Source organism: Cervus canadensis, chromosome 2 (assembly GCF_019320065.1).
Source record: "Cervus canadensis isolate Bull #8, Minnesota chromosome 2, ASM1932006v1, whole genome shotgun sequence".
In the NCBI taxonomy this organism is placed as follows: Eukaryota; Metazoa; Chordata; class Mammalia; order Artiodactyla; family Cervidae; genus Cervus; species Cervus canadensis.
Window position 1 is genome coordinate 9578082 of NC_057387.1, and position 27716 is coordinate 9605797.

General features: G+C 39.3%; 1 protein-coding gene across 1 annotated transcript; it reads left to right on the forward strand.

The window, feature by feature from the left end:
• The first annotated feature begins 16013 nt into the window (after nt 1-16013).
• LOC122431161 (olfactory receptor 10J5) lies at nt 16014-17043 on the forward strand. The gene has a single exon (XM_043452293.1). It carries the CDS (start codon nt 16045-16047, stop codon nt 16972-16974), a length of 930 nt encoding a protein of 309 aa, XP_043308228.1. The 5' UTR covers nt 16014-16044; the 3' UTR covers nt 16975-17043.
• Nucleotides 17044-27716: the final 10673 nt, after the last annotated feature.

Genomic DNA, 27716 nt, shown 5'->3' on the forward strand with positions numbered 1-27716 from the left:
ACTGGACTGAATTGGCATTTCTAGAACTCTAATAGAGAAACCGACAGGTTCATAAAACTGCTCACCCAAGATCAAGCAGAAAAAGAATTAATTACTTGGGACTGGATAAATTAGTAATGGTTGTGGTTTTGGTTTCAGATGTTTTGGATTTTTAATGTTCTGTTTTCTGGATATAAAGAAGCCCTTTCTTTTTTCTTAGATTATATATAAGTGTTAGTTGATCAGTCATGTCCGACTCTTTGCGACCTCATGGACTATAGCCTGCCAGGCTCCTCTGTCCATGGAATTCTCCAGGCCAGAATACAGGAGTGGGTAGCCATTCCCTTCTCCAGGGGAATTTCCTGAATTCAGGGATCAAAGCTGGGTCTCCTGCATTGCAGGCAGATTCTTTACCATCCGAGCCGCCAGGGAAGCCCCATATATGTGTCTGTGTGTGTATGTGTGTGTTGTATGTGTGAGTGCTGTGTGCTCAGTCACGTCCCACTCTTTGTGACCCATGGGCCACAGGGCAACTCTTTGTGACCCACCAGGCTCTTCTGTCCATGGAATTTTCTAAGCAAGAATACTGGAGCAGGCTGCCATTTCCTTCTCCAGGGGAGCTTCCCTATCCAGGGATTGAACTTGTGTCTCTTGCATCTCCAGTATTGGCAGGTGGATTCATTATCACTAACGCCATATATATATGGGCTTTCCTGGTGGCTCAGTAAAGAATCTGCCTGCAATGCTGGAGACCTGGGTTCGATCCCTAGGTTGGGAAAATCCCCTGGAGAGGGGAATAGATATCCACTCCAGTATTCTGGCCTGGAGAATCCCATGGACAGAGGAGCCTGGCAGGCTACAGTCCATGGGATTGCAAAGAGTCGTACTCGACTGAGCAGCTTTCATATATATTTGTAACAATTAGAAGATTATACTTTTATATAAAATGAAACATATATCTTTTCTCTCTGCCCAATTCCTTCAGAATTTGTGTTAACTTAATGTTTGCAGAAAGTTATTCTCATTATATTTAATTAAATAGAACAGGGAGGATCATGTCTTTTATTTGAATACTATATTCAAGATATAAAATCAAGGGGAGATATATCATAAACAGAAAACATGTAGTTAAGTCAGGAGATAACAAGGAGAAGCTAAATATTTTGTATACCAGTAAAACACCTGCTTTTCTTGGTTTACTTACCTGTTTCCCTGCTACTTGGTGGGGAGGCTCATGGGACCTGACTTATAAGAAACCCACTGTAGCAGCTCTTCCTCAGATTTTAGGAAATCTTCGTAGGCTCAGGTGGTAACTTTAACTTGATCATCTCTTTCTGAAATCTTCTGTTTTCATTACATTGTGTGTGCCTGTGTCTATGCCTTTCATCACCTATTAAGTCTTCTCTTAGGTTGGTTTCAACTTTTGGTGGGAGGGAGAGGATGGTGAGGTGGGTTAAGCCCTTGGACTCTTTCTGAATTCTTGTTTTCTGATCTTCCTTGACTCCACTCTCTGCAAACTGAGGCCAGTGCCCCTGTGATGTGCTAAACTGGGACTCAGTTCAGTTCAGTCACTCAGTTGTGTCCGACTCTTTGTGACCCCATGAATCACAGCACGCCAGGCCTCCCTGTCCATCACCAACTCCCAGAGTTTACCCAAACACATGTCCATCGAGTCGGTGATATCATCCAGCCATCTCATCCTCTGTCGTCTCCTTCTCCTGACCTCAATCCCTCCCAGCATCAGGGTCTTTTCCAATGAGTCAACTCTTTGCATGAGGTGGCCAAAGTATTGGGGTTTCAGCTTCAGCATCAGTCCTTCCAATGAGCACCCAGGACTGATCTGCCTTAGGATGGACTGGTTGGATCTCCCTGCAGTCCAAGGGACTCTCAAGAGTCTTCTCCAACACCACAGTTCAAAAGCATCAATTCTTCAGCGCTCAGCTTTCTTCACAGTCCAACTCTCACATCCATACATGACCACTGGAAAAACCATAGCCTTGACTAGATGGACTCTTGTTGGCAAAGTAATGTCTCTGCTTTTTAATATTCTGTCTAGGTTGGTCATAACTTTCCTTCCAAGGAGTAAGCGTCTTTTAATTTCATGGCTGCAGTCACCATCTGCAGTGATTTTGGAACCCAAGAAAATAAATTCTGACACTGTTTCCACTATTTCCTCATCTATTTGCCATGAAGTGATGGGACCAGATGCCATGATCTTAGTTTTCTGAATGTTAAGCTTTAAGTCAATTTTTTCACTCTCCTCTTTCACTTTCATCAAGAGGCTTTTTAGTTCCTCTTCACTTTCTGCCATAAGAGTGGTGTCATCTGGATATCTGAGATTATTGGTATTTCTCCCAGCAATCTTGATTCCAGCTTGTGCTTCATCTAGCCCAGCGTTCCTCATGATGTACTCCGCATATAAGTTAAATAAGCAGGGTGACAATATACAGCCTTGATGTACTCCTTTTCCTAGTTGTAGCCAGTCTGTTGTTCCATGTTCAGTTCTAACTGTTGCTTCCTGACCTGCATATAGGTTTCTCAAGAGGCAGGTCAGATGGTCTGGTATGCCTATCTCTTTCAGAGTTTTCCACAGTTTATTGTGATCCACACAGTCAAAGGCTTTGGCATACTCAATAAAGCAGAAATATACGTTTTTCTGGAGCTCTCTTGCTTTTTTGATGATCCAGCGAATGTTGGCAATTTGATCTCTGGTTCCTCTGCCTTTTCTAAATCCAGCTTGAACATCTGGAAGTTCATGGTTCACATATTGCTGAAGCCTGGCTTGGAGAATTTTGAGCATTACTTTACTAGTGCATGAGATGAGTGCAATTATGCGGTAGTTTGAGGATTCTTTGGGATTGCCTTTCTTTGGGATTGGAATGAAAACTGACCTTTTCCAGTCCTGTGGGACTACTCCCTCCTAAACCTAGCATCTTTTGCTCTTTCCTGCTTGGGAAAGGAGTTGACAGAATAGAAAGCCACTATCCCTAAGCACCAACTAAGAGAAGGACAGTGTGTTATGTATTTCACATAAAAACAACAATAATAATATAATAAGCAATATATATAGCATACTAATATTATTAATTATAGTATTTTATATAACAATAAAATACTAACATATACTAAAATATTAAAATAATACTAAAATATATAACAGCAGTGTATATGTTATTAATATTATTTATTACATTATTATTAATCACAATAATAAAACAAACAATGTATTGTTGATTATAATTTTTGTAGTTGTTGTTTAGTCACTAAGTTATGTCTGATTCTTTGCAACCTCATGGATATTGCAGAAGGCTCTCCTGTTCTTCACTATCTCCCAGATATTAATTGCAATACCACTGACATATATTACATACCAATCAATAGACTGAATATTTTATATGAGGGCCTTCAGACAAATAGTCAAATCCTTCAGCAACCCATGTTTCTTGTGAAAATATTAAACCTCTGCTATAAGTACCTGGGAATCTTAGAGGGGTTTTAAGCAAAGGTGACATGAGAGTTATTCATAATGTATTTTCCTGATGACTTTGGGACACTGTTATGTCAATGATTATTTTGTGGCATTCCAGGAGCTATAGGGAGCTTCTCAGGTGGTGCTAGTGGTAAAGAACCTGCCTGCCAATGCAGGAAACATAAGAGATGTGTGTTCCATCCCTGGGTCGGGAAGATCCCCTAAGGAGGGCATGGCAACGCTGTCCAATGTTCTTGCTTGGAGAATCCCATGGACAGAGGAGCCCAGCTGGCTACAGTCCATAGTGTTGCAAAGAGCTGGACACAACTGAAGCAACTTAGCACACAGGTACTCAAGGGCTACTGGAGGTGAAGATTTGCCTTGGATTATGTGGTCCCAGACAGCTGTGTTCCCCTGGTTTCCAGATGTATATTTTGTTAGATCAGCTCTGGGGATGTGCCCCAGAGGGAGGAGCCATAGCTTTTAGTGAGTACAACCCCCCGACCTGTTCTACCCTTCTGTTTCTACTAACTGTGTCCTGGAAATCCAAATTCGCAGGTCCTCAGTTAAATTCCACAGAGATAAATAGTTGTGAGTAAAATAAGAATAAGCTCCTTTGAGTGGGAAGTCCAAAACCTTCTCTTACTAATAGAAGTTAAACCCTTTACTTTTTTTTTCCTCTTTCAACAGATTTTGTTTTTATTGCACACTGGTTATCCCTTATTTTCTGAATAACAACACAACTCAAAAACATGAGCCTTAAATAAAAGATGTTTGGGGCCATAAAAAATATTGAATAAATACTAGGAGTCATTGTACTTTTATTGTAAATTAAGCAGTTCAATAGATAGGATATTTCAAAGAAAATAGCAATAGCCATAGGGGATAAGTGTAATTGATTTTAGACCTGGTCTCTTCTGTGGGTAATTTTCCTTCTTGCTATCTTTGTCCTGTTGGAACAGAACTTCAACTTGACTTCTGACGCCTGGTCAGCACACCGTCCTGCATTTCACTGTTTGGTGTCCACCACTCCAGGACACTGGGGCAGATGAAGATACCTCCACACACAAGCCAGTCAGTCTCTTCTGGAGATGAACAGATACAAATGCCCAATCCAGTCCCTCCCACAAAGGCCTGGTTCTCATCAAACCCACCTCAGTAGGAATTCTGCTCCTGCCCCAGGACCATATGGGGTGAGTCCCCACAGAGTAACCCTGTTTCAGTCCCTTTCTCGCCCAAAGCTGCCTGTTGACCCAGAGTTTGGCAGTACCAGAGGATGGCTCCTTACTGGCACAGAGGTACACCTAGGCAAGGAACTCCTTATAGACCTTGGAGGAAGTCTTGCCACCCACAAGATAACACTCTCCTCTCCAGTCCTAGGTTTGAAAACAATCACCTCAAGATTCCCTGGTGGTCCAGTGCTTAAGAACCTGCCTGCCAGTGTAGGGGACACAGGTTTGATCCCTGGTCTGGGAAGACTCCACGTGCTACGGGGCCACTAAGACTGTTCGCCACAGCTACAGAACCTATGTGCTTCAACTACTGAAGTCCAAGTGCCTAGAGTTTGTGCTCTGCAACAAGAGACGCCACCACAATGAGAAGCATGCACTGCAACTAAAAAGTAGCCCCAACTTGATGCAACTAGAGAAAACCTGCCCTCAGCAATGAAGATGCAGTACAGTAAAAAAAAAAAAAAAAGGTCATTTCATTTTTATTGGCCTGTAGCCGTAGGAGGACAGGCTTGAGGCATGGGGAGAGGTCAGGATAAGCACAAAGACACGGAGTGAATTTCTGCAGAGGTTTCTCCAGCTGCGTGATCAAGCTCACAGAAGTCTTACTAGACCATTTAGGAAAAATAAACACCTTCCTACTGATGTCTGAGAGAAAGAAGGGGATACAACAATTTTCACCTAAAATGTCAACAGGAGAAATCATAAATTCAGTCATGTATTTAATAACCTCTAGTCTTTCCTTCCCATGATCTCTCCATTCACACTTTCCCTACCACATAGACTTATGTACCCTGACCTTCTAACCTGCCTGAGCAAAGGTTTCTGGGAGAGTGGTAACAGAGACCCATAGCAGCAGCTATGTTCTTGGCCTGGGGCTGGTAGAGAAGCAGGGGTGACCAGGATGAGTATAGCAGACAACACAGTGGCTGGTTATCTAGCCAGCTTCTGACTCACCTACATAGAGATTCTCATACTCAGACCTCAGGCTGTTCAGGGTTTATATTCACCTCTGCAGGGGTGAGGGGGGTGGAGAGCACCAATAATGTGTGAGCGATTTCCCAGGCCTGCCCCCTGGGGCAAATGGTCAGAGCTACTGGTGGGGAAGGGAGGGCTGGAAAATCAATGTGAGCTACTTATTAGATACAGAGGACAGCTGGAGCTCCACTCCAGTGTGACCCAGGTCTGTGCTGGGAGAGACTGGTGTGGAGCTGTGCTGTTATGGATGAGATAAGAGGCCACACCGGCCACATCAGAAGGGCCTGACTCCACTCTCCAGGGGCCCTCTGCCGATGGCGCCGTGCTCTGCTGGGAATTCCTGAGCCACGTGGGTGGGGGGGAGTCTGCCTGAACTCAGGCCTCTCATGAGCTGTGGGTGCAGGGACTTCTCCTCTTATTCTTCTGGGAAGTAGTGTATTTGTGGGATATTCTGGCATTCTGATTTCTGCTGTGGCCACTGAATCTACCACTCTGTTACTAATTCAGTATGACATGCCAGCACTTTGCTACAGAGATTCAGAGCAATGGGGGACACCACCTCTGGTTTCTAAAGAATTGTCCTGAGACATCTTTCATCTTTCCCTTTTCCTTCCCCTTTCTCCCAGACCCTCATTCGCCATCTTCAGATGTCAGAATCTGACAGCTCTGTTCTATTCTGCCCCAAGCCTGTCAAGGTGAGGTCTAGTGTCTGCATGTGGTGATACTGCCTTCACATCCATTCAAACGTACGTTTACTAAACACAATTTTTAAAAAATGTAAATATAATTTTCATGAACATCTCTTGTGTGCCATGCAGTATTTAGGTTTTGCAGATAAGAGAGTGGTTTTTTTGCTGGGCTATATCCAGTAACCTCCATTTCTTTTGTATTGGAGTTAACAACCATCAAGTGTTGGAGTTACAATAACTCAACCTTGCTCTCCCCTCCATATTTCAAACTGAAGTTGTTTATGCATAGATATTATTCCATCTATTCCACTTTTAATCCCATTCAACTGTTCTACATCTTATTTTGGTTCTTCTCCTGACCACTCCCCTTTCGTTTTGGTCAGTACCTCAACCCCTTTACTTCATCTTACAACCCAGCCTCATTGTCCTGATTCAGTAATTGCCTTCCAGAATGTCTTTTTCTTCTCTTGTAATCCTTAAAGCTGGCCAGATGCTAATTGCCATTTCCTGGAAGCAGTCCTCCACATTGTCATTCTTCTGATAACCTTGGTGAGGTTCAGTGGTGGAGTTGGGGTTAGGTTACCTTTTGCATCTTGAATGAAACACAGACTCATTTTCCTGGGGTCTAGAACCATTTATAGTTCTTTTCCAATCTATTGGTCTTGTCTTACTTCCTTCACAAATTCCATTGTGTACTCAAAGTCTTCTACTTTTGAATATATGCCCTGGGTCTCCCCTTTAAATTCTTTGATTCTTTCTCTTCTCTGTAATCTAAGTAGCTTTCAGACGTATCTGTTTCTCAAAACCCCAGTTCTTAAAAGTCTATCTTATATGCCAGTTGCCTCATGAAGTCGTCCCTGATCTCCTGGCAGATGGGATATTTCCATCTTCTGAATGCCATAGTGATGAAGGAAAAAGATTTTGGAATTGGACAAATATGGACTCCAAGCAGAGCACTCTCATTTTCTAAATTTGGAAACTTAAGCAAACACTGAAACTTTTTGAACATTTAACTCCTCATATGTTTACAGTAATATAAGTTGCCACCCTTTGTGGGGTTTTAGTGGCCAGCAAATACACAGTGCTTTTTACAGAGTAAGTTCTTGAAAGTCATTATTATGGCATTTTCTGTTATTACAGTATTATCTCACAGTATAGTTATTTGTATATTCCTCTAGACACCCTTACAAAATCTTACAAAATCTTCTATTTTATCCTTATCTCTGAGATCCCACCCATCATCTAGCACTTTGCTTCATATACATCTTAGGGACTTGTTAGATATTTGTTGAATTATAATGTTAACATAAATTTGTGGAATTATAATAAGTAAAGAGATAAAGGAAAAGATAGAAATTAGAGATATTGCTGTGAACTCATGGTTTTCACTGTGTGTGTGTGCGTGTGTGTGTATTTGCACTGCATGTTCCCAAGCTGTTTCCAATGCAAATGCCTGAAAACAGATCCAAAACTTCCTTTCTACATACTGCATATCAGTAAAAAGAACCAGTAATGCTTGGAGAAATGGTTAATTCTAGGTCTGAGGCAGGGAAACACAGAGTCTGGACTTTTATTTTTAAAACCAGAAAGGAAGGAAATGATCAAAGAATAACATGAATGTGTCAAAAGGACACCAAAGTCAGCTTGAAGGCGATTCCACTGAACAAACTGAAAATAACTTAAGAATCAATATAAATTGTCAAAATAATTATAATATATTGAATAAACAATGTAAACAATGAATCTAAAATGATATAGATAAATAACTGATAAAGAATAGGAAAAGATATTTATCAAAAAATTATCAAAACTACCTCCCTGAAAAATATCTTATTAATTTAAAAGAGAAAGAGTACTTCAAAGTAGAGAATCTTGACTTATGCCACTTTAAGCAATCCAACTGGGTATCATTAGAAGTGGGATAACTCAGAACCATGGGCTTCTTGATAGCATGCAGTGAAAAAACACAACATCACTTCTGTCCTGCCAAAGATCTATAACCTGCTTCTAATCATGAGAAGATATTAGACAAGTTAAACTTCAGAGACTTTTAATAAAATACCCGACTTATAATCTTGGGAAATATCCAAGTTATGAAAGAAAAGGGATTGCTGAGAGACTCTTCTAAACTAAAGAAGATTAACAATGCAGGCCAATAAATGCAAAGCTTGATTATGAGCTGGATTTATGTTTGGGACACCTGGCAAAACACTGAATGGGATCCAAGAATTAGATGATACTGAGTCAGTGTTGCTTTCCTGATTGGGGTGATGGCTTTGTGGTATGTAGGTGAATGTCCTTGTTTGTAGGGACCACTAAAGTATTTAAAGGTGATGAGCCCTGTCTCAAAAACTTACACTAATGGTTCGAGAAAAAGTTCTTTGTATTGCCCTTTCAACTTTTCTGTAAATTTGAGGAGGGGCAAGGAATTTTAAGAGAAAGTGATACTTAGTCTTGCCTGGGAATATAGTTGTGCAGCAGTAAAAATGAAAGGAAGAGAAATTATTTGGGATGTGGGAAAAATGGGGATGGGTATTTGTAGATTTTCTAGATGGACATGAGCATTGGGTGATCATCAACTCAGGAGATTAGCTTCTTTGGGAAATAATGTTCTTGATCAGGTGGAAGGAGAAGAGGTAAGTTTCAGTTCAGTTCAGTTCAGTTGCTCAGTCGTGTCCAGCTCTTTGCGACCCCATGAATCACAGCACACCAGGCCTCCCTGTCCATCACAAACTCCCGGGGTTTACTCAAACTCATGTCCATTGAGTCGGTGATGCCATCCAGCCATCTCATCCTCTGTCGTCCCCTTCTCCTCCTGCCCCCAATCCCTCCCAGCATCAGGGTTGAAGAATTGATGCTTTTGAACTGTGGTGTTGGAGAAGACTCATGAGAGTCCCTTGGATGGCAAGGAGATCCAACCAGTCCATCCTAAAGGAGGTCAGTCCTGGGTGTTCATTGGAAGGACTGATGCTGAAGCTGAAACTCCAATACTTTGGCCACCTGATGCGAAGAGTTGACTCATTGGAAAAGACATAAGTTTGGGGGGATCTAATTCTCCTCCTGTTCTTTCTTTTCTAAAATAAATTATTCTTTCTCAGGCCCTTGGGCAAAAGCATTAGTGGTTAGGAAGAATTGGGAGGGGTATGACATTTTACATTTTGGAAGGGGAAGCATTAGCATTGTGATATGCAGAACTGAAATCTGGGTCTAATTTCTGTTTCCTGCCAGTAAGTGTTGAGATGAGTGACAGTGGTTCTTGACTCCGTGTCTTTGTAATTTCATTGTGCTGTGTGATAGAATTTCCTTTTTCTTAGGAAACTTTCAAAGGAGTATTTAAGGCTGTAGGGGCATGATGTATCCAACTTACTCTCAACTCCTTTAGAGTTAGATTCAGATGAGGAAGATGGGGCAAAATATAAACAATTGGTGAGTCCAGGAAAGAGTATGTAGAGTTCCTTGTAGTGTACTTGCAACTTTTCTATAAGTTTGAAATCTTCTTAAGAATCTCAAGTGTTGGGGGAATGGAAATCAGTAATGGTATCGCCTTTGTCAGACCTGAGAGAAACAAGCTAGGAGGGAGCAGAGATGTTGGAGATTGCTGTTGTTGTTTAGTCTATAAGTCATGTCTGACTCTTTTGTGATCCCAAGGACTGTAGCCCACCAGGCTCCTCTGTCCATGGAACTCTCTAGGCAAGAATACTGCAGTGGGTTGCCATTTCCTCCTCCAGGGGATCTTCCCAAACTAGGGATTGAACTCACATCTCCTGCTTGGCAGGTGGATTCTTTACCACTGAGCCACCAGGGAAGTCCAGTGTTGGAGATAACTGAGGATTAACTAAAGAATCTATGAATGTGCTTTGGATAACTTCTAAAGTCAAGAATTATGCAAGATATCAAGGTCACTGTAACCTCCGTAAACACAGTAAAAAGAAAGACTGAAACAAGAATTTACTGGATTTGAAACAATATAGAACAGGATTTGGAGCTATTAAAGAATTCCTTATTCTGACTTCCACTGAAATGCTCTGGAGGTTTGAGAATATATAACTGGATAGAAACTGGTGCCATAGTTAACATGACTGCTTGATCATGATCCTGGCATGTGTGTGTGTATTAAATTGGAGGTGTACATATCTAGTCTGATAGAATGACCTTATACCATAAGGTATAAGGAGGAAGTAAAAGTACATTAAAGCCTTTACACCGTTTTGTAACTTTCATGTAGGAAAGGAAGGAATAAGCATAGATCAGGTGGAAAAATTAAAACATTATTTGCCGCAGTCTTGGAAGAGTCTTGAAGGATGCTCAGAGGAAAGGGATTAGGATCAGTCCAGAGGAGTGGGCATTGGGCAAAGATAGGGAACTATGGGTGTCTCAGCAGGTAAAGAATCCACTTGTAATGCAGAAGACAGGAGACCATGGGTTCAGTCCCCTGGAGGAGGAAATGGAAATGCACTCAGTATTCTTGCCTGAAAAATCCCATGGACAGAGGGACCTGGCGGGCTACAGTCCATGGGGACACAGAGTTGGACACAACTTAGCAACTAAACAGTAACAACAAAAGGGAACTCTGGATGCCAAGAGCATGACACATTTGTTGGAAAGTCTCCCAGAAGGAGTCTAACTAATACTCAGGCTAAGAAAATCTGTCTTGCTAAAATGGAAATGGAATTTATTAACAAATGACTGTCCTTGGGAAATACTGTTTATGTACTTAAGTGCCCTCTCTTGGAAGCACTATAGAGGCTAAACTCCCGTCTTTTAAAGTCCACGACAGGGGCAGAGACACTATCTGATAGGATGGCTTCAGGATCACAAAGCACCAACCACTTGGAAAAAATAAAGTCTTCTTTTTAATAAGATCCCTTGACACCTGTCTGGAATCTGACTCTACTGGTTCCCTTGAGACACTCAGGAAATTCTGAGGAAAAGAGACCCTGGAGAACTGGGCTAGTCAACATGGCTTTTCCTTGGAGATTCTTCTCATGATGTCTGAGTTTATAGGTTTTCCTTCTCCTCCTCCTACAGATATAACTTTCAGGGCCAGTGTGCATGTCATGTGCCTCTTCTTCTCTAAGCTGCAGTCCTATCTAGAGAGAGAGAAAGTGATTGTAAGATTATAAAGCCCTGAAGAAGCACATGGGTTTTTTGCTTTTGTAGATGCTTCAGATTAAGTTTGCAATGTGCTTGGGTTACCTGTATGTGTGTCTTAACTCAAGCAAACTCTAGTCCCCTGTGCTCCTGCATCCTTTTTGGGCCAGGATCTGGAGTTCTGGGATGGGAAACGGCAAAGACATGCCAACTGGGCTCATGTCTTTAAAAAAAAAAAAAAAAAGCACGGCCTGGCAGATTCTCTCCCATCCTACGATCAAGTGTTTTTCTTTCTCTGGCTTCTTCAGATAGGTATAATAATCATAGATTTTTAGAGTCCCTGGCATCTTGAAATTTGTGTTTCAAGGTCATAGAGTTTTTGTTTTTTCACAAGAATAATTCACATGCAATATTTTTGTGAGGTTGGCCAAAGTTGCATGTTTTAAATTCCTTCTCATTTCCTAACAGGTTCACTCCAATTTAAATAGCATACATGATTTGTTGTAAGTACCAATACATTCCGTAATAGTTTCTTTCCTGGTAAATGCAATTCTCTTTGCATCTTCAAGTTTTTTTCTCTTTTTCTATTTGGAATGTAATCTTCGTGATTGAAACATTTGCTATTCTGTCTTTTCATTATATTCTACTGTTTCCCAGTGTTCTTATTTTCTAGAGGATAATCTAGAAATAATTCTGTCTTTCTCATCTTTCATTGTCTCACACTGTTTTCTTCTGTTTTTGTTGACTTTTAAAAAATTCTTGGATGGTTTCTTCCTATCATAGAGCCATACCAAGAAAAATTTTAAATGATTTTCCCAAGACCACATGCTTTTTGATTTTCTTTCTTTTCTTTTTTTTTCGGCCACCCCATGTAGCATGTGGGATCTTAGTTCCCCAACAAGGGATTGAACCCATGCCCCCTGCACTGGCAGAATCTTAACCACTGGGTCATCAGGCAAGTCCCCAAGACCACATGTTATGACATTAACAGATTCCATATCAGGTTCCAGACTCCCCAAGTCTCAGCTAATTCCCATGTTTCTTATATCATAGTGAGCCCCTAAAGAACTGTGGATCTAGCAGTGACAGATTTGCAGGTGTAGAATCTTGTTTGTGGCCAAAGGAGAATCTTTTTAAAAATCAACTTAGATGAGGTATATTAGATTACATCCTATTGTACTATATAATATTATACAATGTGATAAACACCATGTTTACTGTAAATAATATAACAAAATGCACCAATATAGGTATACATTTTGGTGAGTTTTGATAACTTCATGTGACTGTGCAACTACCATCATAATCCCGAACGTTCCCTTCATCCCTAAAAGTTCTCTAGTGTTCTTTCACAGTCACTTCCCTAACAATTCTGGTAACCACCTCTTGCTTTATTTCAACTGTAGATTAAAATTATATTTTCTAGAGTGCCCTATAAATGGAATCACATTGTATCCACTCTTTTGTGTCTGACTTCTTTGGTTTAAGATAATGCTTGAAAGGATCAGTCATGTTGTTTGTATTAGTAATCTGTTCTTTTATTGCTGAGCAATATTTCATTGTATAGATACACCATAAAAGTTTGAGTGGTTTTCAGTTTTTGGCTTTTAGGAATAAGGCCCCTGGGATATTCATGTTTGTTTCTCTATATGGACACGTGTTTTCATTTCTCTTGTGTAAATACTTAGGAAAAATATTGAATCGTGGAGTAAGTATGTGTTTATCTTTCTAAAAATATGCCAAACTGTCTTACAAATCGATTGTATTGTTTTATAAGAACACCATCAATATTTTAGAGTTCCAATTCTTTTGCTTCCTTGACAACATTAGGGGTTTCAAGTTTTTAATTTTAGCCATTTGAGTGGGCATGGAGTGGTATCTCATGGTGTTATTTTACATTTCTCTGGTGGCTAATGAGGCTATGATGTTGAGCATTCTTTTATGTACTTACCATTTGTATATCTTCTCATGTAAAATATCTATTTAAATATTTTTCCGATTTAAAAAATGTCTCTTAGTATTGAGCTCTAAGAATTCTTTATGCATTTGAATACAAGTTTAGATATGTATATTGTGGATATTTTTTCCCAGTCTGTGGCTTTCCTTTTCATTTTTCTAACAATGTCTATTGAAGAATAGAAGCTTTATTTTGATGAAGTTCAGTTTGTGATTTTGTCCTTTTATAGTTTATGCTTCTTTATTTTGTGTCTAGGACATTTTCTCATTCCAAGGTCATGATTTTATCACATATTTTCATCTAGAATTTTTGTTTTAACTTTTATATTTATGCCTTTGATTTACTTTGATTTTTTGGTATATGGCATGAGGTAAGATTTGAGGCTTTACTTTTTCTGTCTAGCTATCCAATTGTCTGTAATAGCTACATTTGTTGATAATACTATTATTAAGATATTTAAAAACTTTGTAAAAAAGTTAACTGACTGTATATATGTGGATTATTTTTGATCTGTGTTTTGTTCCACTGATCTGTATGTCTGTCCTTATACCAATACTATGCTGCCTCGATTGCTGTAGTCTTTAATTGCAGTAGTGTAAGCTTTTAAACTTTTTTTGGAAATTGCTTTGGCTTTTGTAGTTCTTTGCATTTCCATATATGTTTTAGAATGGGAATAAGTTTTATTTCCTGACTAGAGGATTTGGCACCCTAGTCTTATGAGGGTCATTGTAAATCCAGACATTGGGAGAGACAATAGATATTATTTAAGAAAGAATTCCACTGACTGTGATGATGAGGTACATGTGACTCCAAAATGCTGACCTTGGTTGACTGGAATAATGGTGAGGTCACCGAGAAAGACAGAAGTTAAGATGAGGAGTGCTTGTGCTTAGTAGCTCAGTTGTATCTGACTCTTTGTGACCCCATGGACTGTAGCCTGCCAGACTCCTCTGTCCGTGGGATTCTCCAGGCAGAATACTGGAGTGGGTTGCCATTTCCTTCTCCAGGGGATCTTTCCAACCCAGGGATCAAACCCAGGTCTCCTGAATTTGCAGGCAGAGTCTTTACCATCTGAACTACCAGGGAAGCTCAAGATGTAGAGGGTATGTCCCAAATATTAGAGGATAAATGTTTATTAGGTTTTGAAAAAATAAAATGTATTATGTCAGCAAGACCCATAAGTAGAAGAATCCAGAGGATTCTTTGAGGAAAAGATTGATGATAGAAGTAGAGATCTGAGAGCAATTAACAAAGAAATTATAACTGAAAAAATCCGAGGAGAGTGTGGAAAGAAAAAAGCAAAGGCCAAGGATTGACCAAGGAGCAGCATTTCCATTACGATATAGGTGGAATGAGCAGCTTCATGGGAGAGAACTAAATTAGTGCTGAGAAAAGAGAAAACTAGTGTGGTGTCATGGAAACTAAGGTCAGAGAATGTTTCCAGGAGGCACAGTTTTCAGAAGTGTAAAATGAATCAGAGGGAAAAGAGAAAGAGGAAAAAGCAAAGTCTGACACTTTTAGCAATGGAGACTTCTTTGACATTTGAGAGAACAGTTTTGTAGGAGTCACCATGATGGAACCAACTTTCAGGGAATTATGGCAGGTGGGAGAGAAAGTCTATTTCATAATTCTGAATAAGAAAAGAGGGAGAGCAATGGAATGATCACTGTAGAGAACCACAAAATCAAATATACATTCTCCACACAGGTTGTGTACTCTGGCTTTTTGGTAGAGGGAACTAGTGCACTCTATTTCTTATAATTATATCAAATTCTGTGTTCACCAATTTTTAAATAATTGATAAGCCAATTCAGCTCCTAGCAGCTGGCAGACTCCTTTCTCCTCCTCAACTCTGATGCTTACATTTCCTTGTTGACAACTTGAATTGTCCTCCCCCTTTCTTACTACAGTGGAAACTAAACCGTGTTCTCCCAATTACCTGTCCCTCTTCCTGACTTCATTCTTAAAAAGGACTACTGGGGTCAGCAAAAAAGATTACTGCGGCAGGACTTGAGTGAACAATTTCAGTGGAGAGATCACAGCACAAATTGTCCTACAGTTCTTTGAGGGTGTAATGACATGTTTGGACCACATTCTTCCTCTGAATTGAGGTTTCTAGATTCAAAACTCAACTGAAATACTGTGTAAAAGTTATTGGTGGCCCTGTCACCAGATCCAGTGAAGACTGATCAAAATTCATCTTTCAGATTACTTCCTTCTGCTATATCATTGCCCCTCAAAACTCTCATTTTTGTCATTTTCTTGACCTGCAATTCATTAGTAAGCCTCTTGTTCCTAGAGTTTGTTTCAAGTGGTAGACATCTTTACTGATTGGGACACAGGGCATTACTCTTTCCTGGCTCTCTTCCTTTTCCCAACATCAGTGCTGTGAGCATTTGCTCAGAAGTCTCCATGCATAGGGGACGTTTGCACCTAGTGATTGTGTTTACATGTATAAATCCCAAAAAGGCAACCACAGTTTTCTCTTTCTATTCAGGGGTCATATACATGAGCTTGCTGGTCACAAAGGGGGAACTAGGATCACTCAATTCAGCTATCATTGTCCCTTACTATGAAGACCAGTTGCTGATGGGAATTTTCCCCTTGATATGACAGCCTGTATCTGTTGCTTTAGGACACTGATATAGCAGAATGCAGAGAAAGAACTTCACAGAAGTGGCAGAATTCATCTTCTTGGGATTCTCCATCTTTGGAAATCACCAGATAACCCTCTTTGTGGTTTTCCTCACCGCCTACAATTTCACTCTGACTGGGAACATCATCGTCGTGACTGTCATCTGCATTGACCGTCACCTCCACACCCCCATGTACTTCTTTCTGAGCATGCTCTCTAGCTCAGAGACGATGTACACACTGGTCATCATCCCACGAATGCTTTCTGGTCTCATTTTTTATAACCAGCCTATCTCTTTGGGAAGCTGTGCAACTCAGATGTTCTTTTTTGTCATCTTGGCTGCTAATAATTGCTTCTTGCTCACAGTAATGGGCTATGACCGTTATGTGGCCATCTGCAAGCCCCTGAGGTACACAGTCCTCATGAACAAAGGAGTGTGTGCTAGGTTAGTCTGTGGGTCCTTTGGCACTGGTCTTGCTATGGCAGTTCTCCATGTAACGGCCATGTTCAACTTGCCCTTCTGTGGCACCGTGGTGGACCACTTCTTCTGTGACATTTACCCAGTCATGAAACTTTCTTGTATTGATACCACTATCAATGAGATCATCAATTATGGTGTAAGTTCGTTTGTGATTATTGTGCCTGTTGTCCTGGTCTTCACCTCCTACATCCTCATCATCTCTTCCATCCTTAAGATACCCTCAGCCGAGGGCCGGAAGAAGACCTTTGCCACATGTGCCTCTCACCTCATTGTGGTCGTTGTCCACTACGGCTGTGCCGCCATTGCCTACCTCAAGCCCAAGTCAGAAAATGCAATTGAAAAAGATCTTCTTCTCTCTGTGACCTACACCATCATCACTCCCATGCTGAATCCTGTTGTTTACAGTCTTAGGAACAAGGAGGTCAAGGATGCCCTGCGTAGAGCTGTGGGCAGAAACATTTCTTAACAGATTGAATTGTTTTGTCAGGAGACCTTTGGCTCAGTGTCATGTGTCTACTCACAAACATGCCACGATACACAAGTTCATCAAATACAATGTTTGTGGAAAATAATGTCAAAGAGTTGAAATGTTTTTCTTTCTCATGCTTGAGGGGCAAAGCAGAAAGCCAGGTTTTTGCTCTGATGAATTTTGTTACCAGATACAAGAATCATTCCAAGCCAGAGTAAGACTACTTGTTTCTGTGCCTGAGGAGTTCTGTTTGGAGACCTCTTTTGGCCTTCATTTTACCTGGCTCCTCTCCGACAGTCAGACCCTTGATGTAGTCTGGTAAGGAGATGTGAGAAGAGACAGCTGGAACAGATGTGGAAGAGGTCTTAGGAAATGAAGCAGCAGAGACAGCCCAAGGATGGCTTTCATTCTCAGAAGCTAAATCACTTGCCCTGTAGCAGTCATTTCAGAAAGGGTTTTCTTAACTCCTGCTGATTGAAAAATGAACAGCCTCAGAAAAGGGTAGCAGTTCTTTTTTTTTTTTAATAAGAGAGAAGTAGGTTTTATTAATCTAAAGGCTTTTTTTTGCCAAAATAAAATATAAGCATTTACAAATTTCATAAAAGTACTCTACAGTATTAAAAATGAAGATATAATAACACAGAGAAAGGACATTAAAAATATAGTAATCAGGAGAGTATTGACATAAAGACAGAAAACATTAATGGCATAAACTAGAGTCCAGAAAGAAACCTGTACTTATATGGTTAACTGTTTTCTTTTTCTTTTTTTTTTTTTAAGAAACAAAGGCAATTCAATGGAGAATGGAAAGTGTTTTATCAATTCATGCTGGAACAACTGGAAGTCTATGTGCAAAAACACCAGTTATGATCCACCTCTTGCACATTATGCAAAACTGACTCAAAAATATGGTAGAATTAAATGTAAACTAAAATTACAGAACTTTTAAGAGAAAATATTTGTGCCTTTATGTTAGGCAAAGATTTCTTTTTTTGTATGACACCAAAACCACAGTTCATAAAAGATAAAAAAGATAAATAACCTGATCAAAATTAAGAATTTCTACCACTCAGAACATACTACTAAGATGAGAAGACAACAACTTAGAAAACATTTGCATTTCACAAATGTGAAAAGGGATTGGATCTGAAATATATAAAGAGCACTAAAAAAAAAAAAAAGCACTCAAAAGAAAGCAAACAAACCCAGTTATAAATGGATCATAGCTTTGAACAGATATTTCATTAAAAATTAATTAATAGCAAATAAGTACATTAGAACATGTTCAATATTAGCCATTAGGGAAATGCAGATTAAAATCACAATGAGCTACCACCACACATATTAGCATATGTGAAATTAAAAGTAAGGATGACAAACTCTATGATATGGAATAAATTTTGTGAAGGATATTGTTTTTAGGCATGTCAAGGTATCAGTCAGTTCAGTTCAGTTGTTCAATTGTGTCTGACTCTTTGTTACCCCACAGACTGCAGCATGACAGTCTTCCCTCTCCATCACCAACTCCTGGAGCTTGCTCAAACTAATGTCCATCGAGTCAGTGATGCCATCCAACAGTCTCATCCTCTGTCATCCCTTTCTCCTCCTGCCTTCAAACTTTCCCAGCATCAGGATCTTTTCCAATGAGTCAGTTCTTTGCATCAGGTGGCCAAAGTATTCATCTTCAGCATCAGTCCTTCCAGTGAATTTTCAGGACTGATTTCCCTTAGGATTGATTGGTTTGATCTCTGAGGTCCAAGGGACTCTCAAGAGTCTTCTCCAACACCACAGCTCAAAAGCATCAGTTCTTTGGCACTCAGCTTTCTTTATGGTCCAACTCTCATATCCATGCATGACTACTGGAAAAACCATAGTTTTGACTAGATGGACCTTTGTTGGCAAAGTAGTATCTTTGCTTTTTAATATGCGGTCTAGGTTGGTCATCGCTTTTCTTCCAAGGAACAAGTGCCTTTTAATATCATGGCTGCAGTCACAATCTGCAGTGATTTTGGAGTTCCAAAAAATAAAGTCTGCCACTGTTTCCACTGTTTACCCATCTATTTGCCATGAAGTGATGGGACTGTATGCCATGATCTTAGTTTTTTGAATGTTGAGTTTTAAGCCATCTTTTTCACTCTCCTCTTTCACTTTCATCAAGAGGCTCTATGTTAATATGAAAATATACTTGGAAGTAATAAGGTCAATGCATTAGAAATATCTTTCACATATAATTATACACAATTATATATTCAATTGACTGATTCCTATTATAACAACTTAAACATCCTGTTGGTATAGTGAAGAATAGTTGTCACAGATAAAGAATAACTGAAACAGTAGTAACTGATTGCTGAATAATGACTTCATTCTCATCTTGTCACTTATTATTATCCAGCCATGTTAGTTCCTTGGCTCCTATTCATTTCTATGTGTCTCTCTTCCTTATTCGAAATCAAAGCAAAAATCTCTCTTGTTCCCTAGAGGCTAAACTGGGAGAGAACATATTGGTGGCTCTTCTCTTTAACTGTACTTTTATCCAGATGCACTTTTTATAAAGAGTCTTCTCTGTTCAATCTATGGAAGCCTTTCAGATTTCATACTTCTATTTAGTAGCTGAAGTGGCATTGAAGTAGTTGTCTTAGATATTGGCTGTTCTAAGGCAAATGCCATTGGAATTCACTTTTCTCAGAAAATAGTGCAGACTTCATCCTTCTCTCAATACTAATGTATAAAAATCAGCATCTTCGTGTTACATTATTTTATATCCTCAATGATTAAAGTTGTAAGAATATTTTTTTGTGCATCTTATTACTAGTTTATTTCTGCTGTGAGGCAGAGCTGCAAAATATGAAGAAACACTGATATGGAAACATGTCTTTTTGCACACTCCTGTTGTGATTTCATCCCCAGGTCACTTCCTGCCCCTTACTTTCCAGTTTTGTTTCTCTGTTCTGAACTATACAAATAGTACTATTGCATCTTCTGTATGACTGTAATTTACTCTCTGTTCCATAGGTCTCAATGTGAGGAGATCAGCAGGGCTGGGATTCCTTGTCCAGTGTCCTTCGTGGCAGGCTTTCATAATGGGATGACATCATAGCTGACATCAGAGTCTCGATGGTAACCATCACTGGTGTCCCTCTAGAATAGGTTTCTCAACCTGAGGTTCATAGTGCCTTCAGGAGTAGTGCTATAAGGGCTTCAGGGGACTTTTGAACTTTATGGAATTATTTACTAAATGTTGTGCTCAAGTGTGAATGTGACTTTTCTATCATATTCTCAAAGAATTTTCTCTGATATATTTCTTCCCTCAAATCCTAGCAGAGACAAACTGCAGAATCCAACTTTCCTCTTTTATAGACCATTTGCTTCCATAATTTTCTTAAGCTCTTTTGGAGAAGCATTCTTTAACCCCATTTATTTTTGTCTATGTGAGCACTGCTATTTTTCATTACGCTGGGGGAATGGAACGTGTAAGTGGTTCTCACCTGGGAGGCTGAGGGGTAGTGGAGGGTAAATAGATAATCTGAAGGCACACGTGGATATATTGAGAGGCTTGCAGTTCAAGATGGTGGAGTAGAAGGACTTGCGCTCGTCTCCTGTGAGAGCACCAAAATTGCAACTAGCTGTTGAATAACCACTGACAGGAGGACACTGGAACCCACCAAAAAAGGTACCACACCTCCAAAGACAAAGAAGAGGTCACAGTGAGATGACAGGAGGGGTGCAATCATGATAAAATCAAATCCCATACCCACTGGGTGGGTGACCCACAGACTGAAGAAGAATAAAACCAAAGAAGTTCTCTCACTATTGTGAAGGTTCTGAACCCCACATCAGTCTTCCCAGCCTAGGGATCCAACAAAGGGACTGGGAATCCTAAGGGAATCTGGCCTTGAGGGCCAGCAGGATTTGATTATATACCTTCCAGAGGACTGGGGGAACAGCGACTCCAGCCTTGGAGGGCACAGACAAAATTTTGCATGCACCAAGACTCAGGGGAGAGAAGCAAAGATCCCACAGGAGACTGAACCAAAACTACCTCCTAGTGTTGGAGGGCCTTCTGTGGAGGTGTGGGTCGGCAGGAGCTCACCCAGGGATGGGGGCACTGGAAGTCCCCCCTTGGCATAAACCCTTTTAGAGTTTCCCATTAATCCTACTATAGAGCCCATAGACCCCAGGGCTGGGTCACCTCAGGCCAAAAACTACAGGGAGGCAGTACAACCATTAGCAGATAATTGGACTAAATCTTTACTGAGCAAGGCCCTGCCCACCAAAGCAAGACCTAGTTTGTCCCCTCACCATTCCCTCCCTTCAAGAAGCTTTCACAAGCCTCTTATCTTCATCCATCAGAGGGCAGACAGAAGAAGCAAGAAGCAGCACAACCTCACAGCGGTTAAAACAAAAACCATACTACAGAAAGTTAATCATGATGAAAAAGCAGAGTTATATCCCAGATGAAGGGACAAGATAAAATCCCAAAAAAACAACTAAATGAAATGGAGATAGCCACCTTCCAGAAAAAGAATTCAGAATAATAGTGAATATGATCCAGAATTTTGGGAAAAGAATGGAGGCAAAGATTGAGAAGATGCAAGAAATGTTTACCAAAGACCTACAAGAACTAAAGAACAAACAAAGATGAATAATACATTAGAAGGAATCTATAGCAGAATAATTGAGGCAGAAGAACAGATAAATGACCTGGAGGACAGAACGGTGGAATAGAATAGAATAGAATATAGGAAATATTCTAGAAATATTCCTAGAATATAGGAAATATATTCTGCCACAGAATAGAATATAGGGAAAAGAATGAAAAGAAATGAAGACAGCCTAGGAGACTTCTGGGACAACATTAAACTAATCAACATTCACACTATAGAGGCCCCAGAAGGAGAAGACAGAGAGAAAATTTGGAAGAGCTAATAGCTGAAAACTTCCCTAATGTGGGAAAGGAAATAGTCAACCAAGTCCAGGCAGCACAGAGAGTCCCAGGCAGGATAAACCCAAGGAGGAACACACTGAGGCACATAGTAATCAAACTGACAAAAATTAAAGACAGAGATAAAATATTAAAAGCAACAAGAGAAAAATGACAAATAGCATACAAGGGAACTCTCATCCAGACCATCAGCTGATTTCTCAACAGAAACTCTACAAGTCAGAAGGGAATGGCATGGTATATTTAAAGTGATGAAAGGGAAGAAGCTGCAACCAAGAATACTCTACCAATCAAGACTCTCCTTCAGATTTGATAGAGAAATAAAAAACTTTCCGGACAAAGGTTAAGAGAATTCAGCAACACCAAACCAGCTTTTAAACAAATGCTAATGGGACTTCCCAGGAACTTCTCTAGGCAGGAAACACAAGAAAAGGAAAAAATCTACAGAAAATAAACTCTAAACAATTAAGAAAACTGTAATAGAATCACACATATTGATAATTACCTTAAATGTAGATGGATTAAAGGCACCAACCAAAAGACAGTCTGACTGGGTGAATGAGAACATGTGCATACATGCATTTCCACTTACCACATCACTCTGCTTGACTGCTCCCCCCAATTGTATGTAATTATTTTATATTGTTAAGTTAATCATGTTCCCATTATAGCTTGCAATTATAATGATCTTTTATTTTTTGTCTGGCTATTGACTGTGGAAACTGATAAACATCTTTTACTATTGATTATGTAACTGTTACTCAATACCATTGTATCATGATTGGTCAACAGAAAAATAACAGAAATCTATATCACCAAAACTGCCATTTAACAGAAAAATCTGTAATCACTTTTTAAAATCCAAATGCATATCAGAATTATCTTGAAATTTTTTGAAAAATACAAATGACCAGGCTTTGCTTTTTTTTTTTTTCCTCCAGATCTCCAGATTCATTTCTAATGAGCAGTCATGTTTAAAAACAACTGCACTATATGATGATCTTTTACTTTTATGTGGTTTGTTTCACTTTTTCTACTTCATATTCAGTGCTCCCATTTCATTTAGTTTATGTTCTCTAATTTCTCTATCTCTTCTTTTTTTTTTTTTTCGATGTTTTTCTCAAGCCTTTATCAAGTGTGCGGTAGAAAAGCTTTTTAGACACATATGTATATAAATATGTATAATATATATTTTTTAGAAAACATGAATGTTTGCCTAACTAAAAAAATTATGACATTTTGATTCTACTTGTTTGACTTAGTATGATAGAATACTAGATTTATAAATAAAAATAGATATGCAACAAGCAGCAAGGATTTACTGTATAGCATAGGGAATCATAGTCAATATCTTATAATAACCTATGATGGAAAACAATTTCAATATGTGTATTTGTATAACTGAATCACCTTGCTGAGCACCTGAAACTCTGTAAGTCAACTACACTGCAATGAAGTATATGTATGCATGTGTCCACGGATGGAGGAGCCTGGTGGGCTACAGTCCACGGGGCCGCAAAGAGTTGGAGATGACTGAGCGACTTCAATGTCATGCCAGTGTCATATATATATAAGAAGGCACATGCGGTCTTCTTTTTTTAAAAATGTTTATTTTTTAAAAATAACTTAATTGGAACACAGTTGCTTTACAGTGCTGTGTTAGTTTCCTCTGTCCAGCAAAGTGAGTTACACACATACATAAATCTCTTCTTTTTTAGATTTCCTTCCTGTTCAGGTCACCACAGATCACTGAGTAGGGTTCCTGGTGTTACATAATAGGTTCTCACTAGTTACCTATTTCATAACAGTAGTGTATATATTTTGACACACGTTAAAATACAAAATTATAGTAAAATATTGTCATTTAAAGTTTACATATAACAAAAACCACCTACATAAGTGTGCACATATAACTTGGATAAAAGTAGCAAATTTTAAGACCTAAAAAAATGTGGACACACGCATGCACACACGCATAGGTATATAGTATGTAGATATGTATATAGATCAATGTATATACAGATATGGAGAAATATGTAGATAGTAGAGATATAGGTAGTTTTTGTTACACTTGTGATCTTCTTTATTGAAAGTTTTCTGGCTTTCTTCCATCCCATCCCTTCCATTCTCTTAAGTGTTTAAGCATCATTCCTGCTCCTCCTCAACACACCTCACAGATGAGTGAATTGCCCATTAGTGTTCATCATTTACACACTTTGCATGAATTTAGACTCACTGGAGGAAGCAGCTTCTACAGTAGAAGTGCAGCAAATAGTACAAGAGTAGGTATGCCTGTGTGGTCCCAGGTCCTTCTAGAAGGATGACTCAGGAACAGTGAATCAGCTATGTGTGTGTGCATGCGTGTGTCCACATTTTTTTAGGTCTTAAAATTTGCTACTTTTATCCAAGTTATATGTGCACACGTATGTAGGTAGTTTTTGTTATATGTAAACTTTAAATGACAAGATCTTACTAAAATTTTATAATCAATTCATAACACTTAGATTGCTGGTAATGTGGGGGCTGTCTTCATTATCTTCTGTTATCATAATTTTCCAATATTTCACTCTACACATGTTTCTTCATCTTGGGTCTCTTGTGCATTGCAAAACCCCTCTTGTTTCAGCACTTCTTTTGCTTAGCTTTTCTGCTCATCAGAAAAGTAACCATAATATCATATATTTATTCAGTCTTTGTGCATTTCTCAAGCACTGTGTATTGAGCAGTTAAGTAGTTCTGGATCTATAATACTGAGCAATGTAGGGATTCTATTTCTAGTTCTTCACAGTCCAATGGGAAAACAGAGAAAATAAGAAAAATACCAAAACTTGCTATCGGCATGCGTATAGGATTGTTGTTTGGGGTCAGGAGTGTTGTACAAAAAAAGGGAACTGATCAAAATCTATTTAGAAAGTCAGAAAATAATTCAGAGAGATGATATTTAATTAACTTTCCATGGTGCTAGCTCAACTGCGGTCTGGGAGGGATGAGGGAGGACAATCAAGGGGAAGAAATGAGCCTGAGCAGAGATATATAGCCTGAAAAAGCTAGAAGTACTAGCGGGTGAAGATTATTCATCTCTATATGCCCATTGCCATGCTGATTATTAGCCTGACAAATAACAGGTGCTTAATATACTTTTGGAAATATGCATATATTGAATGTGTGAGCAAATATTTAGTATAAGGTCTTATCCAGGGATTTCCAGTTTTGTTTTGTTTTGATAGAGACAGCCTATTATATTCCCTTTATCTCCTATAAAGACTTCCCTCACCTAACGTAAACAGGAAAAACAGTAGGAGTGACAATCTTGGGAGCATACTTGAAATTACTTCTCCCCGTTGCAGCATTGCCTATAATCAGGTCTCACTTGCTGCATAAACTCCATTGACATTCATATATTTTTGTTAGTCATTTAAAATTGGGCTGGGGGAAAAAATCCTTCTTTTGAAGGAATCTGGGTTAATACTGGGTTGATGTCTTAGCCGTACCAGAAAAATAACAAAACCGGTAGCTTGACATGTAAAATCAAGAGTTAAGATATTTTTAATACTTACCTTTGAGGGAAAAAAAAGTGAACCAGACTCTTACAGATCTTAAATATTCTGAAATAGGATTTTCACAGTGTTGACTTTGTAGCTTCTCTAGAGAAAAACCAGTTTCACCCGATATCCTTTCACACTCCCCACTTGCAGTACATGATGGATTAGAGAAAATCGTTGCAGCACTACCAACAATGTGTAGAATAAAACATGTTCTTAAGTATAAATGTTTCCAAGAGGAGAGAAGAGGGAGGTGGGCAGGAGAGATAAAGTGAAGCCAAATTAAGACACGTAGTATGTTGCACACAATTTTTAAAAATGCACATTTAAAGCATGCAAGATCCCAGATCAGTTTTGAAGCTGCCGCTGAAGTATTTACACATGTGGAATTGTGTGTGTGTATGTGTGTGAGTACACACATATATTTTTGTGAGGGGAGAGAGCATTTGGGAGTTTTAGATGTGATGAATACCATAGTCAAAGGTAATAATGCTTCATTTGAATTATTTTATAACTATCTCTAATATTTATGTAGCTCTTTACACTCTCAAAGGTCTTTCACATTCATGATCTCACTTGATTCCAACACCACTCCTGTAAGGTAAATATTACTATGTCAGTTTCAGATAAATGCACTGGAGGAAGATTAAGGGATGTTCCTAAGGGTGCCTACACCATTAGAGATAAAAGTTGGATTAAAAAAGAAGTGAGCCTCAATTACCAATCTATCAACCCTAAATTCCATGTTCTTTCTTTATTCATATGTACAAATACACACACACACACACACACACACACACACACACAGTTTCATTAGGGAGAGAGGTATGATGAATGAGTAACCTTTGTTTTACGTGCTAGAGCTTCATTTCAGCCAGTATTGCAGACTCTTCCTGAAATGTTCTGATTTCTTCTCTTCCCTTTGTAACCAAGGTACATTGAACCTCATTAATGTATTTCTTTAAATGTTTACCATGAGCATTTAAATTTACCTTGTGTTGTGGTTCATTGACACCTTCAGCTGAAACTGAGCTTATATTAGCATCTTTGTGTCTGAGTTAAATGACCCACATACACATTACCATATGTAAAACAGATAACCAGTGAGAATTTCCATGTGACTCAGGGATATCAAACTAGTACTCTGTGACAACCTAGAGGGGTAGGAAGGGGTGGGAGGTGGGAAGGAGGTTCAAGAGGGACATATGTATACTTCTGGCTGATTTATGTGGATATATGGCAGAAATCAACACAATATTGTAAAGCAACGATCCTTCAATTAAAAATAAATAAAACTTTAAAAGGCCCACATATTCCAGTATTTTGTGAGTTTTGTGTTAGCATCATATGATTTATGACCTTCTAAATGATTCTGTTTGTTGCATCAACAAATATGACATGAATACCCACTCTGAGTATCAGGCACTAGCTGAAGAGATTAGACCTGAGCCCTTCTCTTAAGTCTTTCTTCTTCTTAAGCCTTCCTTCTCTTAAGGCTTCCCTGATAGCTCATTTGGTAAAGAATCCACCTGTGATGCAGGAGACCCCAGTTCGATTCCTGGGTCAGGAAGATCTGCTGGAGAAGGGATAGGTACCCACTCCAGTATTCTTGGGCTTCCCTTGTGGCTCAGCTGGTAAAGAATTCACCTGCAATGTGGGACACAATGTTTGATCCCTGGGTTGGGAAGATCCCTTGGAGAAGGGAAAGGCTACCCACTCCAGTGTTCTGGCCTGGAGAATTCCTTGGACTGTATAGTCCATGGGGTTGCCAAGAGTCAGACATGACTGAGAGACTTTCACTTGACTTGGCTTCTCTTAAGTAACCCACAATCTTCTTGCAACTGTCTTAATACAGTGTGATTAGTGCTATACACAGAGTACCATAGAACCTCAGAGAAGAAAATGGCCTAACTCAGCTGGTAATGTCATCCTTTCATGTGTTGTTTGGGCCAGGTCAAGGTGAATGAATTTGGCAAGTCAAACCACTGTGCTATAGGGAGATTTACTGACAATTGTGCCAACTCAAAGATAGCAAGTGCACCAAGATTAATGAGTCCAAGAATTTCTATAATGTATCTTCCACAATGTCCAGCATACATTTAAATGCTCAACATTGAAATAAACAGAAAAATATGACTCCATGACTAAGAGAAAAGTAGTCTATAGAAGTCAGTTTTAAGATGGCCCAAATTAGTAGTCAGGTGCTTAAAAAAAGAAAAAAGGCAGTATATATATAGATTCAAAGATTTATA

What these genes read in the sequence shown, in the direction of transcription:
- LOC122431161 (XM_043452293.1), top strand. Translation starts at nt 16,045, where the DNA reads ATGCAGAGAAAGAACTTCACAGAAGTGGCAGAATTCATCTTCTTGGGA.